The 18,887-nt window shown below is 40.0% G+C and overlaps 1 protein-coding gene across 9 annotated transcripts in view; it reads left to right on the forward strand.

The window, feature by feature from the left end:
• The window catches only part of fsd1l (fibronectin type III and SPRY domain containing 1-like), an 85,910-nt gene that overhangs the window by 43,025 nt on the left and 23,998 nt on the right, over nt 1–18,887 (forward strand). For 5 of the 9 annotated variants that reach the window (XM_055632729.1, XM_055632730.1, XM_055632732.1 and 2 more), the window contains exons 6-10: nt 1,980–2,101; nt 6,439–6,648; nt 8,887–8,985; nt 9,773–9,902; nt 11,494–11,526. In XM_055632729.1, the coding sequence (XP_055488704.1) occupies nt 1,980–2,101; nt 6,439–6,648; nt 8,887–8,985; nt 9,773–9,902; nt 11,494–11,526 (594 nt within the window). The remainder of the gene's footprint in view (nt 1–1,979; nt 2,102–6,438; nt 6,649–8,886; nt 8,986–9,772; nt 9,903–11,493; nt 11,527–18,887) is intronic. The other 4 variants (XM_055632731.1, XM_055632733.1, XM_055632737.1 and 1 more) reach the window with 1 other exon arrangement.

Genomic DNA, 18,887 nt, shown 5'->3' on the forward strand with positions numbered 1-18,887 from the left:
AGCACAGGCCCACTCTCGCACAACAAACCTGCCCTCTCAGTAATTGGTGAACTTTTCCAGCTCTTTAATGGCAGTATTTTCCCATTGGTAGGGAGATCAGATCTACACATTTTTACAAAGGTGATCACAACAGGGCCTGTATAACTGGAGCAAGATGTGACTACTTTTGTACTTTTACAATAAAAACTAATGTCATTTAACTTCCTAATTGTTTACTGCCTTGCATATTTCCAGTTCATATTCTAGATACATAGAAACATAGAAATTAGGTGCAGAAGTAGGCCATTCGGCCCTTCGAGCCTGCACCGCCATTCAATATGATCATGGCTGATCATCCAACTCAGTATCCAGCACCTGCCTTCTCTCCATACCCCCTGATCCTTTTAGCCACAAGGGCCATATCTAACTCCCTCTTAAATATAGCCAATGAACTGGCCTCAACTACCTTCTGTGGCAGAGAATTCCAGAGATTCACCACTCTCTGTGTGAAAAATGTTTTTTCTCATCTCGGTCTTAAAGGATTTCCCCCTTATCCTTAAGCTGTGACCCCTTGTCCTGGACTTCCCCAACATTGGGAACAATCTTCCTGCATCTAGCCTGTCCAACCCCTTAAGAATTTTGTAAGTTTCTATAAGATCCCCCCTCAATCTCCTAAATTCTAGCGTGTATAAGCATAGTCTATCCAGTCCTTCTTCATATGAAAGTCCTGACATCCCAGGAATCAGTCTGGTGAACCTTCTCTGCACTCCCTCTATGGCAAGAATGTCCTTCCTCAGATTTGGAGACCAAAACTGTACGCAACCAAAATTCTACTTGCAATCTCTTTTATCACCTTTCAGTCCCCTTGCTTTCTTCGTTTGTTAAATTAATACTAATTTATAGAAGTTCGAGAGAGATAACATGTTTAATTACCATATGTACCGACAACAGAACAATGAAATTATTACTTGAAGCAGCATCACAGGCTCGTAAACACAATACATACATATAATAGATAAGAAATAACAATACAATAGCCCCAACACTACTGAGAAAAGAAAATCCCTGAAGCCTTTAGTTCAGACAACTTGTTTATTTTAAACTTCTTAGCTACATTTCAAGCCTTTTCTTTGATTTTTATATTTACTTTCCTGATAGCTGCACCCGTTTTATTGCTTTAAATGTTAATTAAATTCTACTTGTAACCTATTTTTAAAATTTCAACAGTAGCCATTGTTCACGTTGTTTGTAGTTTTCTTAATCTTCCAAATCATATTTTATGCTTTCATTATTTACTTTTTTCAGTTTTTGTGCCCAGATTTCTGATGGAACAGACTCACTTTCAATTTTTACATAATGTTGTCATATTTTGTTTATTATGCTGTAGCCCCAAAGTTGAGAGCATCATTGCATTCATAACAAAGTAATATGCCTTAAGTCACACCAATAAAAGAAGAAAAAGAACATGGGGACTATATTCTAATAGCTAAGCTGGCATATTTCTGATCCACCTAACATGATTCCCAGCTCATTCACTTGTGTATATATTAAAACTCAATCTTTAGCTAGTGATTTTGCATTCAGATGTTTGTTTTGCTGTGAATAAATCATTTTTTTTTGCATCTGTCATGTTCTCCCAGTGTCACAGTAAAAACATGTATCAATGTGTAATTTTGGACCAGCCCTAACTGTTCCACTGCATATTGAATCTGCAATTAAAGTAGCACTTTCCTCCAATTATAAAATGGCCAAGATTTCTACAATCTGTAGAAGAAGACAGAAGTACTGCTTAACCATTTGTGTAGCAAGGTTGCTGGTAACTATGTGATCCATTAACTTGCTACAATTTAGTTGATGGATTGGGTGGGATGGTGTGGGAAAATAGTTGAGGAGGGGCTTTTTGGAAACAGTTAAATGGCTTTAAATTTGTTTTTCATTCAGCTATGTGTAAATGCATACACTGTACATCTAATAACGTAGAATTCACATTAATTTCATAGGGTAACAATGGCTCCTGCATTTCGACTATCTTTGAAACCAAAGATTAGTGACAACATGACTCATTTGATGGTTGATTTCTCCCAGGAAAAGCACATGCTTAAATCACTAAAATTTTTACCAGGTAAGAATTTGTTTTATTTGCCTATCTAAGTTGATCACATGGCTTCTGTGGTGTTGCTTCCATTGATGTAAAAATGTGAACCATTATAATAGCTGGCATTAAACAAAGGTGGTTTATTTCATAGCGTGCTCTCTTAATAATTGAAACTAGACGACTCGTGCAAATATACGATCTGTTCAGACGTCTGTCCAATGGTTCCAATGTTTAGTTCCATGTCAAGCCAATGGTGCTCTGTAGCTCTGGTAGAAAAAGAAACACAAAACTTCAATATAGACGTGGCAATTATTCTCAGACCCTGTAATACAGTATTTCCCCAAACTTTATCTAGTTACCCATTTGCAAATGCTTGTTAGTTTGCTCCTTTTGAACAATTGTGCTTTGATATCTGGGGAAATATTAATCCTGAATTAAATGAACATTTTTCAAATCTTTCTCAATTCCATTCTGAGAAAATTATATAAATCTGAATGTGTTGTTTAAAAAGAGCTTTTGAGAGCAAGCTTGTGAGCATCATCGGGAATCTAGAAATTCCATAATATAAGGTCGAAATATTACTAAAGCTGTATGGAAGCTCTCAGTTCTTTTTTATAATTGGTTTATAACTCAGATTAAAACCATCTGTAGATTGTGTATTGGCCCTGATATGATTTGACTAATGAATTTGCTTCTTCCTGCAGTTTAATCTGCGGTGATTGTATTGGCATTAAACAAACAAGATAACTAAAACAGTTAAAGTAGAGGCGATGCTGTAATAAATGTTAGGAAGATGAGGAATTTCTTTCAAGGGTGGTAAAGCTTTAGCATTCACTATTCTGGAGAGATGGATAGCTTAATCATTGAATATATCCAAAGCTGAAGGATCGATATTTGCTCTGCAGCAAAGGGGGGAGCAGGCAGAATGCAGAGCTGAGACTGGTCTGATCAGCCATTATTGAATGCTGGAGTAGACTTGAGGGGTCATGCGGTTTACACCTGTCCTAATTTCTTTTTTTTTTTCATACAGACTTTTTTTAATCTGTTCTCTTTCCATATGGATCCTGTGGCGTAATTAATCTATGCTGCACATATGTCCATGATGGAAATATCAACATTTCTTTAAAAACACACTCTGCTGCTTTCAAGAAGATAAGTTCATAAAGGATCCTGCACTGTAGGTCTAGTTATGCCACCTGTCTGTCTAGACTGTACAGACTCACATTCATCAGATGTCTGGCATCTTTCCAGTAAGGTTTTGTCATTTATAACAATGGAGATTATTGGGTTTCCCAGGTGGTTATTTTACTCCCTTAAATGAGTAAAAGATTTTGAAAAACAGGTTGCCATTATTTAGAATATATAAATACCATGCTGGCTTTATCCCATATTTCCACTGGACCTCTTTATCTGTACCTCTTATTACTGAATTGCAATGATCTCTTTACATTCCTCAGGACACAATCTTGTACCTCCTAAATGTTTCTGAACCTACCGCCTTCCCCATCTCCACTCTTCTGTAACCTTCTGAGAAACCTCCTTCCCTCCCCCACCCCAATTGTTCCCCACCTAGCTGCCTTTTTCTTCAAGCCCATCCCTTTCACAAAACTTTTTGTCCTTTTTATTCATCTTGCACTTTCTTATACCATTGAGAAGCATTTAATACATTCCTGTGCAATAGACATTTTATACAGTGGCTATATACATGTTTTAATTTCAAATTATTTTTTATTCATCATAATTATCCAAGTAGATTCATATTCAGGGAAGTTTCTGTTGCATCACTGTGGCCTTCACGAGTGGTACCAAAATCATGATTAATAGACCTGACCGTTATCTAGCAGCTTGCAAAAAAATTCTCTGATCTGTCATTGCAGCTATGGCTAACTGTTATTGCCATTTGGTTTAAGGATCTGTTTGGAAACTTGTTTCTTTCCAGAACAGGAAAGATTCAAAATCAGTCCACTAGTTTTTAATTCCAGACTATGACATTGCCTAAACCTGACTCCTAATTGCCCCTTCATTTGGCACTCAACAGAAGCTGTTTGTGTGTGTGACCAAAAGCAGTAGTTGGCGTTCTTGTCAAAGAGGTAGGTGACCTTAATGATTTCATTGAGTCTTGGGTAAACCGTGTCTCTAATAACTATAATAAGAAGATAGACACAAAATGCTGGAGGAAATCAGCGGGACTGGCAGCATCCCTGGAGAGAAGGAATGGGTGACGTTTCAGGTCGGGACCCTTCTCTAATATCTATCATTATCTTAGGTATCATATGGTCATGTTTTTTTACTATTTGTTTTTGGGGTTGATGTTGTTGGAATATATGGAAAGTGATCTGCTGTCTAGAATTATTCCCACACTGCTGCTGGACTGGGAGTTCCAGAATTGAACCGAACAATGCTGAGATATATCCAAGTCAGGATGGTTTACGACTTGAAGGGATCTCAATTGTGGTGGTAGTCCCATTTGGCTGCTCCTATTATTCTAGGTGGTAAAAGTTGAATGGGGGGTGCTGTAGGAATAAACTGCGTGAGTAACTGGTAAATGTAGGTGTGTACACAATGCAACCACTTTGAATTACTGCTGGGAGAATGAATATTTAAGGGCCTGTCCCACGTGGGCGTCATTTACGCGACATAATTTACGCGTCACGACGCGAGCACATGATGCGCGTAGGGCATGCTTTATGCGCGGATGGTGTGCATTACGTGTGCATGGTGACGTAGACAGGGACGCATGGTCGCGCGCGGTGCCCCAGGATTTTGGGATAGTTTTGTATTATGTGGGGGGTGGTGGGGGAAACTTTTCATATCTCTTTCCTCGACGGAGATGTGACTTTTTCCGTGTCGTATCTCCGTCTGCACTCTGGCCTAACATCGTGGAGTTGGCGGCCTCGTGTTTTGGACTTCTAGAGCTCCAAAATCTTGGAGCCTGCGGACTTTAACATCTCGGAGCAGGCAATCCCTTTGCCAGGAGTCGGCCTTTGGTGTTGCAACCTGCGGGAGCTGCGGACTTTAACATCATGAACCTTGCTGCAGCTTGGAGTACCCGATTTCGGGTACTCCAAGCTGCAGGAGTTTTGACCGCCCCGATGCAAGAGCTTCAACCGCCCAGATGATGAAGCTCGATCATCGGCTGCAGATAGTTCGACTCCCCCGATCACGGGAGGAAAGGAGGAAATAAAATAAAACTTTATTGGCTTCCATCACAGTGAGGAATGTGGAGGAGCCGCTGTGGTGGATGTTTATGTCAATTTTTATGTAGTTGGGTGTCTTGTTGCTTTTTTGTTATGACTGTTTGGCAACCCAAATTCCTCGTATGTTACAAAACATACTTGACTAATAAATTACGATTATGATTATTATGATTTAAAACTTACTCAATCCTTTTCTTGGCAACTTATTAGAATCTTTAACCTCAAGTCATTACAGATAGATATATTTATTGTTAAATGAATTTGTTTTGCATTTTCTAGAAAGCATTAACAATTTAGTTTTTAACTTGCTACTTTAAAAATAAACATTTGAGGCTATTAGCTTTGGCAAGGCTCTTTCTGCTGTAGTGTCTCATTTTGAATGATCTATGGTTAAATGGCTTATCTTGTATTTTCAATGAATCAAGCCAAGTAAAGAAAAAGCTTTTTAGTCTTTCAATCTGGTATGACAATTTAACCAAAAGCAGGACAGAGGCCGGCTATTTTGTGGCAAGTGACTTACCTACTGACCCTCAGAACCTTTGCTCCATCTTCCAGAGCCAAGTTAGGAGTGGGGGAATACTCTTTGCGCATGGATACATGCAATGCTGACATCTCTAAAGCAGCCTAACTCCACCCAGAAACAGTAGCTACTTGACACCCTGCCAAACACCCTAAAGGCCCTGTCCCACTTGGGCGTCATTTGCGCGCCACCTGATATTTCCTTGATATTCCTAATCCATCAGTTCGTTGCTATGAAATGCATCTTGCTCAAACACCAACTGCTTTTGCTTTTTTTATTTATCTTCCACAGATTTTAAATTCTTCTAGATTTTTTTATCCTGCATATTTCCCTCTCCAATTATTATTACTATTTTAAAGGGATTTATTAAGCACTCCAACCACTTCTTCTATGCTCCAACTAGTGCTTCCCGTACTTCTGATCCAAGATAACTTCTCACTACTGATCGTGTGATCCTGTATTATCATGTCAATGATTCTCGGTTTCCCCATTCTTTAAATTGAGAAAGTATTGCCCTCAATTTTTCCCTTAAACATTATTTATATATTAGAAGATTTGGATTTAATAATGTGAACCTGAGTTATTGGCGATACCCAAGAAAGTTGAAGTACTGATGTAAATAATGAAATGTGTAATTCTTCCCACAGTCCCACGAGCTCCGGAGGTAGACCCAGCTGATTGTTTGGTCGCTGATAATTGTGTGACGATAATGTGGAGCATATCAGAAGATGATAAAAAAATTGATCACTACATACTAGAATACAGGAAAACCAACCATGAGGGACTTCCTAGAATTAAGGAAGAAAAGAACTGGGACATCATTGATTACATCAAGACTACTGAATACACACTCTCAGGTCTCATCTACTTAAAGCATGATTATAATGTATGTGAAACCATAACTAGGACATTTCTACTGACCCACAGATGCTCCACTTAATGCACCTGCCATTCTTTCTATGGGTCCTCTATCTGTCTATCAGAATTAGGGCTATGTGGTAAATTGTCATAGATGTAGCTATTCATCATTCAAGACATTCATTAGATAATTGAATTTTTAATTTGTTGATTATTGGTCTTCTGTTTTGACAGAATTTTCTTGATGCATGTGGCAAATGACACTGCTTCGCATTAAGGAAAATTGCAATTCAGAACATTTCTAGCAACCCCCACCCCATGCAGAAGAAAACCATTGTAAATATTTTTCAGGGCCGAACAAAGTGGTTTGCAAATTCCATACAAATCTGAAAATAATGTTTACTAAATGTATAATTGGTATTATTGCTGTTTGACATGAGGTGGAGGAATGTTTTAAAAAGAACGATGGAGCGAAGGAATCTATGGAGCGAAGGAATAGGCGACGTTTCGGGTCGATACCCTTCTTCAGACTGATGTTGGGGGGGTGGGTGGGGTGGGAAAAAAAGGAAGAGGCGGAGACAGTAGGCTGTGGGAGAGCTGGGAAGGGGAGGGGAAGGAGGGAGAAAGCAAGGATGACCTGAAATTGGAGAAGTCAATGTTCATACTGCTGGAGTGTAAACTAACCAAGCAAAATATGAGGTGCTGTTCCACCAATTTATAGTGGGACTCACTCTGGCCATGGAGGAGGCCCAGGACAGAAAGGTCGGATTCGGAATGAGCGGGAGGAGTTGAAGTGCTGAGCCTCCAGGAGATCAGGTTGGTTATTGCAAACTGAGCAGAGGTGCTCGGCGAAGCGATCGCCAAGCCTGGGCTTGGTCTCACAGTTGTAGAGCAGTTGACACCTTGAACAGTGGATGCAATAGATGAGGTTGGAGGAGGTGCAGGTAAACTTCTGCCTCACCTGGAAAGACTGCTTGGGTCCTTGGATGGAGTCGAGGGGTGAGGTAAATCGACAAGTGTAGCATTTCCTGCGGTTGCAAGAGAAAGTACCGGGGGAGGGGGTGGTTTGGTTGGGAAGGGACGAATTGACCAGTGGAGGAATAGTACTTTAATCAAAGCATCTGTGGATTTCGCTAATTTCCACCATGCAATTATCAATGGAAAGCAACTGAGTATAGAGGTCTGGCAGTAGATGTGAGGACCTTGTATTCTGACTGTGTTTTCCATTCCATTATGACCCAAGTTTCGGTCAGTTTTAGAATATAGAATCCTTCAATTAAGCTTTATCAGAATGGGTTATGACCTATTTTTTGCAATATATAAGAACTGCCAGTACTTAGTAACATTTTCTCCATTAGATCGATCACTATATTGATTCTTTACTACAAATAACCTCCTGTTACTCAGCTCCCTAGAATTCAACCGAGAGTAACTGTGTATCAGTTTTTAACGTAACTATTGGCCATGTCCCATGATGCGAGTTCATTCAAGAGCTCTCCCGAGTTTAAAAACAAAATCAAACTCGTGGTAAGCACGGAGGATGAACGTAGCGGGTATGTCGGAGCTCGGGGACGTCTCTTAGCGGCTCGTAACGCTAACGGCAGGTACTCGGGAAGACTCGCTAACAGCAGGTAAGCTCGGGAAGACGCGTGAAGATTTTTCAACATGTTGAAAAATGTCCACGAGAGCCCTGAGTACCGACAAGCGGCCATCACCGTAAATCTCCGACTTCGAATCAGGGCAAACTCGGGAGAACTCTTTGAATGAACTCGTACAGTGGGACAGGGCTTTAAAGTAGGTGAACTGCTCTCAGTTTTGACATTTTTTAAATTGTCAGAAAAACTGAGATTGCAGAGCAGATAAAATCTAGGTTTGGGTTTGCTACAAAGAATAAATCGAAAGGAAGAAAACTTATTTCAGTATGCTAATAATGGTATGAATCAAAACAGGAAATAAGCTGTAATTTATTTTAGAGATACAGCGCGAAACAGGTCCTTCGGCCCACCCAGCCCGCGCCGACCAGCGTTCCCCACTCATTAACATTTACCAAGCTAATTAGCCAACAAACCTGAACGTCTTTGAAGTGTGGGAGGAAAGAGGATCTCGGAGATAACCCATGCAGGTCACTGGGAGAACGTAAAACTCAGTACATACATGATGGAGGAAGATATTTCATATTTGCATGTTTTGCATTTGTGTGGAGCATCGGTGACTTATTGTTGGTCCTTGTTCTTCAGGATTAAAGTTTGAATCCAAATACATGAATTTCCGAGTAAGGGCGTGCAATAAGGCTGTGGCAGGGGACTACTCTGAACCAATAACCTTGGAAACAAAAGGTGATCTGCTTGCATTTATTTATAATTAGAAACGACTGCAGTTCAAATGATTTTCTAAAGGAATGTTTATGATATTGGTAAAAGTCTCAATAAAAACTGAGAATAATTCCCAAAGTGTGTGCAAAGTGATATGTGAACCTTTATTAAATAGTCTTGAATTCTTCAGTAATTATATTTTGTTCCCAATTAGCTGATACTGTTGGACATGTACCCCGAAAATACATTGCAGCCCCATTAAAGAATGCAAGCAACCATTTTAAGTGCAATACAGTCCACTGTTCTTTTCAAGAGGAATGGTTCCCACTGCACACATGCTAAAATGGCATCATGCATTGAATATAAATTTTCATGCAAGATTGGATAACAAATGTGGAGCTACTATGCTGGCTCTTTGCTGCTAACGGGGTCGATAAAAATCAACTAATGACTATGCTAATATTCTGAACATCTTATGAGCTTCCTCCTTTTACAATCCTCCTCCCCATCGAAACATGCTAATTCTTCCTTAATGCCTCCTCTTCCAATGGCTGAAAGGTAGGAAATGACTTGACAAAGTCAATGCTTTTGACTCGGTTTTGTTCAAGTTTTGCAAAATCGGTTGTTTAGGCAAAACAATAGAGGATAGTTACAGGAAGGTATCAAGGGTTGTGGAATATTTCTTGTTGAATCTCTTCATTTGTTGGAACGTAATCAGAGTTTTTGATATTTGCTTAAGGAATAATTTTTCATTTTACTTTCTGATGATCTAGAATTTTGCTTGGTTATTTTTATATTAATTTATTCTCAGGTTTCAACTTTAACTTTGATGGTACAACTTCACACCAGAACTTAAAAGTTGATGATTTCAGTGTTGAATGGGACTCTTCAGGTGGAAAAGGACAGGAGAATAAAGTAAAAGGGAAAGAAAATAAGGGCAGGTAATCTTTGTTGTATCAAGTTAATTTAGAATACACGTTCCAAGGGTTCTGTACCTCATCTGTTACTGTTTTCCAGAATCATTATACATGGAGTGAACTGACTTCAAGAAAAGGTTTAATATTCAAAGATGTTTCTGACACAAAGTTTATTTCAACACGCAATGAACTGAATGAAACAAAATTGTATTGCCACAGAACAAGCTATTTTAAAACATGTATGCTGTAGATGGTGGATTCAGTACAATTTGTTTTTTGGGGGTTGAATATTTGTGAACAGTTATCCTTAATTGGAAAGCATTTGAATTCCTAATGTTTGTCCATGTTGCATGGTTAACAGCAGACATAATTACTTGAACATTTTGATCATTTCCTTCCCCAATCCCCATGGCTCCAACACTAGAATTTCCATTTAATCAGATTTTGGTAAATTTACTATGCAGGAGCAAGAGAAGCCCACGGAAGTTAATTCAGCATTTAGAGTTATTACTACACACAGATCAAAACAGAAACCTCAAGATTATAAGCTTTAATGCCTGTGTTGGCTTGTAGGATCTCAGTATTTGGTTTTCCATGCCCACTCTCACGTAATAATATTGTGCAGGGAAAATATACACGTCCACTTTCTGACCCTTCAGTAACAACAATGATTTGGAATCTGGTTTTCCATGCTCTGGATCTCCTGCTCCCAACACTTTCTCTATTTCCCTGCACCTCACACAACCACAAATTTCCCCTCAACTCTTTTAATAAGCACTAAAAGTGAACTGGTTCTCTTCCTTTTCCCCCCTTCCCTTCCCTTTATCCATTGAGGCCACCTTTCCCGTAACTCCTTTGAAGGTCCACTGTGTAGTTTGCTCTCTCCACTCACTCCCTTCAAGCTTGACTGGTTCCCCTCTCTCTCCCCTTGTTTTTGTTAAGCTGTAAGTGCCCCACCCCTTCAAGCTCTACTGGGGCACTATTTTCCTACGCTGTTGCCTTGGAACTTGACAGGTTAGCTGGAATATTTTTAATACTGTTGTTCAAAAATAAGTATGTTCAAAATGTATTGATATTAATTGGAATAACATCCAATGGTCCAGATATAGTTTATGTTCATAAGTTCTTGGAGCAGAACAAGGCCATTCGGCCCATCAAGTCTACTTCGCCATTCAATCATGGCTGAACTATCTTTCCATCTCAACACCATTCTCCTGCCTTTGCCCCACAACGCCTGACATCCTTACTAATCAAGAATCTGTCAATCTCCACATATCTGTCAGTAATCCAGTGATATTATCAAGTGCATATACAAATGCTGGCATTGCTGATACCTTTCTCCAGATTATACACCACTTCTGCTTTTAGTTTTTGTTGAAAAACATTAAAGTTGAGGTAAATTATGCAAAGGTATCACAGAATTCCCCTAATTCAGTAAGTGCATTTATGGAGTAGTCCAAAATTAAGACTCGCATCTGCTTTTTGCTCTTGCAATCTGAATATATTTTTGTTAACCAAGAACAAAGTAGAATGTAAAAATATGTCCATGTGCAATTTTATATTTTCCCTAATGTTCACGGTATATTGTGCTAATCCCCTTGTTTTCATCTCACAGTGGCCAGGTTTCCTTGCTGAAGAGGAATATGAGGTGAAATGTGATAGTTGCATAGTTTGAGCTTAGTAGCAATAGCGTGCTGATAACCATACTTGTATTTCCTGCGCCAATGGAAATATTGTGATACTGATCTGCTATCCTTGTCCGATTCAGTTGCTTTTTTAAGTTTGGATTATATCCACTTTATCCAAGTTGCATTTGAGAAGACCAATCCTTGGTTTAGGCCACAAATACTAATTTTATTTGACCAAAGTTAAGGCTGTTTAGATTAGATATTTGGCCACTTTGTGATATATCACTAATGTTCCTGACCATTTAACTAGTATTTGAAAGCAACTTGAAATTAATATTAATATTCCTTAAAATCAGAGTGAGCTTATCTAAATTTTGTTATGATAAAAAATAATGGCTTTAAATCATACTAATGCAATGCTTCAGACCATGGAATACATATCTTTGAAACCCAAGGAATTGAATTCTAGTAGAACTATAAAGCAAAGAAAGTGCAACCCAGTATTTTATTTCTCTCAGATGATGAATCGTACGTTCCTTGAAGTGTAATACAGTCTACCCTCATTGTTACGGACCTCTTTATAATGAATTTCATTTACAGTGGACAAAATCTGTTGTAACTGAGGCATCCGTATTGGGAACAAAGGACGGAGTTTGTTGTTTCACGGAGTAACTGCTAGGTGGTTGAAGTGAATCTTGTCTCAGTCTGTGTTTACCGTCGTGTTTAGTGTATGTTTACTTGCTGTTTTTCCAATACTGTACATATTTACCCCCCTTACCCAGTTATTGCCGCCAGTCTGCAATAATGAACGCCATTCTCCCCGCCTCATGATCCATTATAACAAGGGCTATCTGTAGTTGGTAGAAGTGGGACCTGAAGGTTGCTGGCAAGGCGAACGGTTATTCTTCATCCCTAATTGCCCTTGATGGTGAATTGCTGTCTTCTGTTAAATGTGGTATTGCTGGACCTACATGGATCAATTCAAGTAAAGTTTATTCGTCACATACACTTACGAGATGTGCAGTGAAATGAAAATGTATGAACTTACCATTTCAGTTCAGTTACCTGTTCAGTACAAGTAGCGAATCATAGTTTCTTCCTGAAATTCGAATTGCAGTGCTTTTGCTTTCAATTTTTCTACTAAAATGTCTAAATAACACTTCTTAATAAACAGAAGATTCTTAAAGTGTAGACTATGCAACATCTGCATAGGCAGAAACAATGATCAAATCAGAACTGGAAAATATTGCAGAGTGTACAGGGCAATGCCGAAGATGTTATTAAACAGCAAAAAATACCAGGAAACATGCTGATATGTATTCATCTTTTAAATGGTTAGAGAATACTTCGAAAATTTGACTGTACAGAATGAACATGAAGTTTGACGCATCTTTTAATTTTCTGAGATTGTAATTAACCAAATAGATTGGGGTAAACCAATTGAGGTATTTCTATAATGTATTGTGCAAGAGATTTAAACAAAATTAGAACACATACTGTACTGTATTGATTACAGGGCAGGAGTGAAGATTTCAGATTGGGAAACAGTGACTTGATGGGTGCCACAGCTGTACTGTGACCACAGCTGTTTGTTACCTGTATCCATGGACCGTGCAAAGAGAAAAATAGATTGCAGAATATAATGTTAGTATTATAGCATTACAGTTACAGAGAAAAAGTGCAAGGTCTGCAATGGGGTAGGTTGGAAGATCGGAACTCCACCCCAGCTAATGGGTGGACTGTCTCGTAGTTTTTATAAAAGTGGGCAAGAAGTGTTCCTGGATCTGGTGGCACACCTTTTCATGCATCTGTATTTTGTGCGTGATAAGAAAAGGGCTAAGAGGGAATGACTAGGGTGAAAATGGTCCTTTTTTTTGTTGGCTGTTTTCCCAAGGCAGCATGAAGTGTAGATGGAGTTGATTTGGGGGAGGCTGGGCTGTGCAATGGACTGGGCTACATATACAACTCAAAAAATTCTTAGTCTTGGGCAGAGCTGTTGCCAAACTAAGCTGTGCTACATCCAGCTAATATGCTTTCTGTTGAAAGTTGTTGAGATATGTTGAACTTCCTTAGTCTTCTAACTACTGAACAGTCCTCCCATTAGCTAGAGTGTAGCTCCGATCTTCCAACCTACCCCTTAGTCTTCTAAGGAAGTAGAGGCAATTATGTGTTTTCTTGCATGGTTGACCCACGATAAATTGTTGGGAGATATTTAGGCTGACGTTCTTGGAACTCTTGGCCATTTCCACTTCAGCCACAGAAGGCCGTGGAGGCCAGGTCAATGGATATTTTAAAGACAGAGATGGATAGATTCTTGATTAGTACGGGTGTCGGGTGAATGCAGGAGACGAGTTGAGAGGGAAAGATAGATCAGGTATGATTGAATGATGGAGTAGACTTGATGGGCCGAACAGCCTAATTCTGCTCCTATCGCTTATGAACATATGAGCAACATTGATGCTGATAGAAATATGTATGGCAGCTTGTTTCCTGAAGTCAGTAACTAGCTTCATGTTGGAACTGAGGGAGAAATTGGTGTCCTAGCATCATGTTACTGAGCTCTCTCTCCTTCCTGAACACATCATTGCTCGAGATCTGGTCCACTCAAGTGGTGTCATTAGCAAACTTGCAAAAGGAGTTGGAGCAGAATGTTGCCGAACATTCATAAGCATATAGGATGTACAGCAATTCACTGAAAGCCATCATTGTGGATTATGTTTTGTTGCCCTTCCTCAGTGATTGTGGTCTATGGATCAGGAAGTTAAAGTTCCAGTGACTGAAGGGTTGCTGGCTTCCTGGTCCAGGAGTTTGGAGATGAGTTTGAATGAGTTCATGGTGTTGAAGTTGAGCTATTGATAATAAATAGGAGCCTGATCTAGGTGTCCTTTTTATCTACATATTCCACGGTGAGTGTAGGGCCAGGGAGACTGTTTGTCTATTTGCAACCATACGCAAACTGCAGTGCATCAAGGCTGTATGGGAGGCTGGAGTTAATGTGCATAATGACCGGCCTCTTGAAGTACTCATTTTAATCTGGCTTACTTGGCTTTACCTTAAAGACACAGCGTGGAAACTGGCCCTTCAGCCCACCACGTCCGCGCCTACCAGTGATCTCCCCGTACACTAGGACTATCCTATACGCTAGGAACAATTTACAATTTCACTGTAGCCAATTAACCTACAAACCTTTCCGTCTTTGAAATGTGGGAGGAAACCGGAGCACCCGGAGAAAACCCACACGGTCACAGGGAGAACGTACAAAATCCGTACATTTAGCACCTGTAGTCAAGATTGAACCCAGGTCTCTAGCGCTGTCAGGCAGCAAATCTACCGCTGCACCACTGTGCTGCCTGTAATAACGCTGTCCATAATGGTGGATGTCAGGGCCACTGGACAGTAGTCATTAAGGCACATTACCTTGCTTTTTCTTGGCACTGGGATGATAATGAGCATCTTAAAGGAGGTGGGAATCTAAGAATGGAATAGGCAGAAGCTAAAGATGTCTGTGAATAGTCCTGCAAGCTGGTCCACGCAGTCTGAAACTCCAACCATGACAGTTACTTTTATGGATTCTGTCTCAGGAAGGCCAATCTGACATCGGTGACAGTGACTGTAGGTTCAGGCACAGCCGAGGCTGACTGGACAGGTATAATTTAACTGACCATAAGTGACGTAGAGCCAAATAGAGCCCAACATTGAGCTTGTTGGAAAGGGTTACATTGCTAGCAATACTGCCTGACTTCACTTTGCAGCTTGTTAGAGCATGCAATTCATACCACAACCGACCGATCGCTATCTCGTTATCCTTGGACTCGAGCTTGATCCGGAATTTCCTCTTGGCATGCCTGATGGCTTTGCGAAGGTTGTAAGAATTGGTGACAAACTGCAAGGTATTAGTATTCAGGGGGAACCAGGTCCCTCGTATGTAATTCATAAATTTAATGTGCAAATATAGCAAGCAATTAGAAGGCCAAAACTTACACCGGCTCCACTACAAAGGGACTTTAGTACAAGGGTAGAGATATCTCACTATTGATTATATAGGCCACTGGAATATTGTTTACAGGTTTGAGCTCCCTTCAAAGGAAGGATATGCAGGATATAGTGCAAGAAAACTTTCGCCTGATTGATTCCGGAGAGAAGAGGGTCGAGGGGGTTGTCTTGTGAGAAGTTAAGCAGACTGTGCTGCACTCTTGAGTTTGGAAGAATGAGAGGTGATCTCTAAAACGTACACATTTCTTAAGAGGCATGGCATGCAAATTGAGAATTTCAAGGGTTTATCATCTCAACAAGGACTGAGCCATTTGTTGCAGAAATGACCCAGAGGGGAATGTATTTGGAATTCTTTATCCAACTTCAGGGAATTTCAGTTAGCGTGAATATATTGAAGCAGCACAGATCCTCAGGCTGCTACCTTGCATGTCTGAACTCACTCAAAGTGAGAAGAGAAAACTTAATGTTCCCATTGGTCAGATATTTAAGAGAGAGAGACTGAATGCTCAAGTATGATGGATGAATCCTTTCCAGAATACCAAGTGATCTATTAGCTGAAGTTAACCAAATCCTGTTGTTAATTTCTCTCAACTTGCAAACACTTTAAGTGAATAACCACAAATCACCTTTTAATTATGGTTGACATTAAGACAGTTATCCATAACTGTGGGCTTCAAATGAAATGTTACACTTTTGGGGCAGAGTATTTGCTATCCTATGAGCAAAGCTGATAACTTATTAAAGATGGAGCAGATCGAGTTAAATTTTAATTGAAAGTGCATCAATTATTTGGATTATGTGGTGATGGTCTTCAGCGACGTGCAATTTTTCATACAAATCAGATCAAATCAATTACACTCAAAGAACACGACTTTTGAATGTCCCTTTGATTTTACAATAGACAATAGGTGCATGAGTAGGCCTCCTCGAGCCAGTACTGCCATTCAATATGATCATGGCTGATCGTCCACAATCAATACCCTGTTCCTGCCTTCTCGCCATGTCCCCTGACCGCTATTTTTAAGGACTCAATCTAACTCTCTTGAAAGCATTCAGATAATTGGCCTCCACTGCCTTCTGAGGAAGAAAATTCCACAAATTCACAACCCTGTGTGAAAAGGTTTTTCCTCATCTCCGTTCTAAATGGCTCACCCCTTATTCTTAAACTGTAACCTCTCGTTCTGGTCTCCCCCAACATCGGGAACATGTTTCCTGTCTCTAGCGTGTCCAAACCCTTAATAATCTTATGTTTCCCTAAGATCCCCTCTCATCCTAAATTCCATAGTATACAGGCCCAGCCACTCCGTTCTATCAACATATGATAGTCCTGTCATCCCAGGAATTAACCACATGAATCTACTCTCCACTCCCTCGATAGGCATATTTGGAGACAAACTGCACACAATACTCCAGGTGTGGTCTCACTAGGGCCCTGTACAACTATAGGACTTATTTGCTCCTATACTCAACTCCTCTTGTTATGAAGTCCAACATGCCATTTGGTTACTTCACTGCCTGCTGTACCTGCATGCTTACTTTCAGTGACTGATGAACAAGGATCTTGTTGTATTTCCCCTTTTCCCAACTTGACACCTTTCAGATAATAATCTGCCTTCCTGTTTTTGCCAGCAAAGTGGATAACCTCACATTTATTCACATTGAACTGCATCTGCCATGCATCTGCCCACTCACTCAACCTGTCCAAGTCATCCTGCATCCTCATAGCATCCTCCTCACAGTTCACACTTGCCACCCAGCTTTGTGTCATCTGCAAATTTGTTAATGTTACTTTTAATCCCATCATCTAAATCATTAATGTATATTGTAAATATCTGAGGTCTCAGCACCGAGCCTTGCGGTACCCCACTGGTCACTGCTTGCCATTCTGAAAGGGACCCGTTTATCCCTACTCTTTGTTTCCTGTCTGTCAACCGATTTTCTATCCATGTGGGTGGATACCATATTTCATCTACCTCATTACCAAATTTCATCTACCGCTCCTTGCCAGATCTTTTGATAGAACTGGATAGAGAGTTCTTGCAAGCACAAATTTATTGCCATAATCATCTTTATTTTCCATGCGCATCAAGATATCTAAACTTGTGTAGGTTTGTGGATCCCACGACCATGGAGATTTCCGTGAAATTATAACATTTAATGTTTATTCAATGGTGTTTTTTTATCACAGCCATATATAGACAATAGGTGCAGGAGTAGGCCATTCGGCCCTTCGAGCCAGCACTGCCATTCAATGTGATCATGGCTGATCATCCACAATCAGTACCCCGTTCCTAATAGACATGTGTAGAATAAAATACATTTCTAATGAAATAAGCCTGCTTCAATATCTGCAGTTGATGTGAGTGAATTCTTGCATCTATTAAGTATTAACAATTTAGAATTTTTAATTATCCCACTTTCTCTGTAATTGCTGTCATCTTTACTGCATGTTTCCTTAATTCTTAGCTTTGCACAGCACACCTGAATACTCAATGCTCCCAATAATTCCAAATGCTGCAATTCAGGACATTTCAATTCAATGTCTCATTTGAGTGGACCTCAAATAAGATATTGGCATATCATGTTCAGTTATGTGCTGCATATTAAGAGAGCATGCAGAAAACAAGTATGTTGCTGAGATTGGAGGGCTTGAGCTATAAGTAGAGACTCGGGCTGTTTTCCCTGGAGTAGAGTTGAGGGGTAAATGTGCTTATAAATCTATAAAATTGAGAGGCATAGGTAGCTTAGCTGGTCTTTTTCCTAGAGTAGGTGAGTCAAAAACTGAAGACTGTTTCAAAGTGAGAAGAGAAAGATTTAACAGGGATCTAAGGAGCAACCTATCACACAAGATGGACACAAAAAGCTGGAGTAACTCAGCGGGACAGGCAGCTGAGTTCTCGACCTCTGAAGAAGGATCTCGATCCGAAAAGTCACTCATTACTTCTCCAGAAATGCTGCCTGTCCCGCTGAGTTACTCCAGCTTTTTGTGTCTATCTTCGGTTTAAAACAGCATCTGCAGTTCCTTCTTACCCATCCTACAAAGTGGGTTATGTGGAATGAGCTGTCAAAGGAAGTGATAGAGGCAAGTAAAATTGCTGTTTAAAAAACATTTAGACAATTAGGTGGCTATGAATGGTTTGAAGAGATGTGAATTGAATATGGCTAAGTGAGATTATCATGGATAGGCATTTTAATTGGCATAGGCGAGTTGGACTGAAGGTCTTTTTTCTATGTTATATCTTCTATATATTACTAAAAGTCTGTTCTTGACCGGTTTTGGCCATCTGTGCTGCGATTTCTGAGAGAACGCTGCCACCTACGGCCGTCATTTTTGGCCACCTTGCTCAGAGCCCCCCTCCGCCGTATGTGCGCCGAGGATCTTTCCCGT

Source organism: Leucoraja erinacea, chromosome 3, assembly GCF_028641065.1.
Source record: "Leucoraja erinacea ecotype New England chromosome 3, Leri_hhj_1, whole genome shotgun sequence".
NCBI classification, from domain to species: domain Eukaryota; kingdom Metazoa; phylum Chordata; class Chondrichthyes; order Rajiformes; family Rajidae; genus Leucoraja; species Leucoraja erinaceus.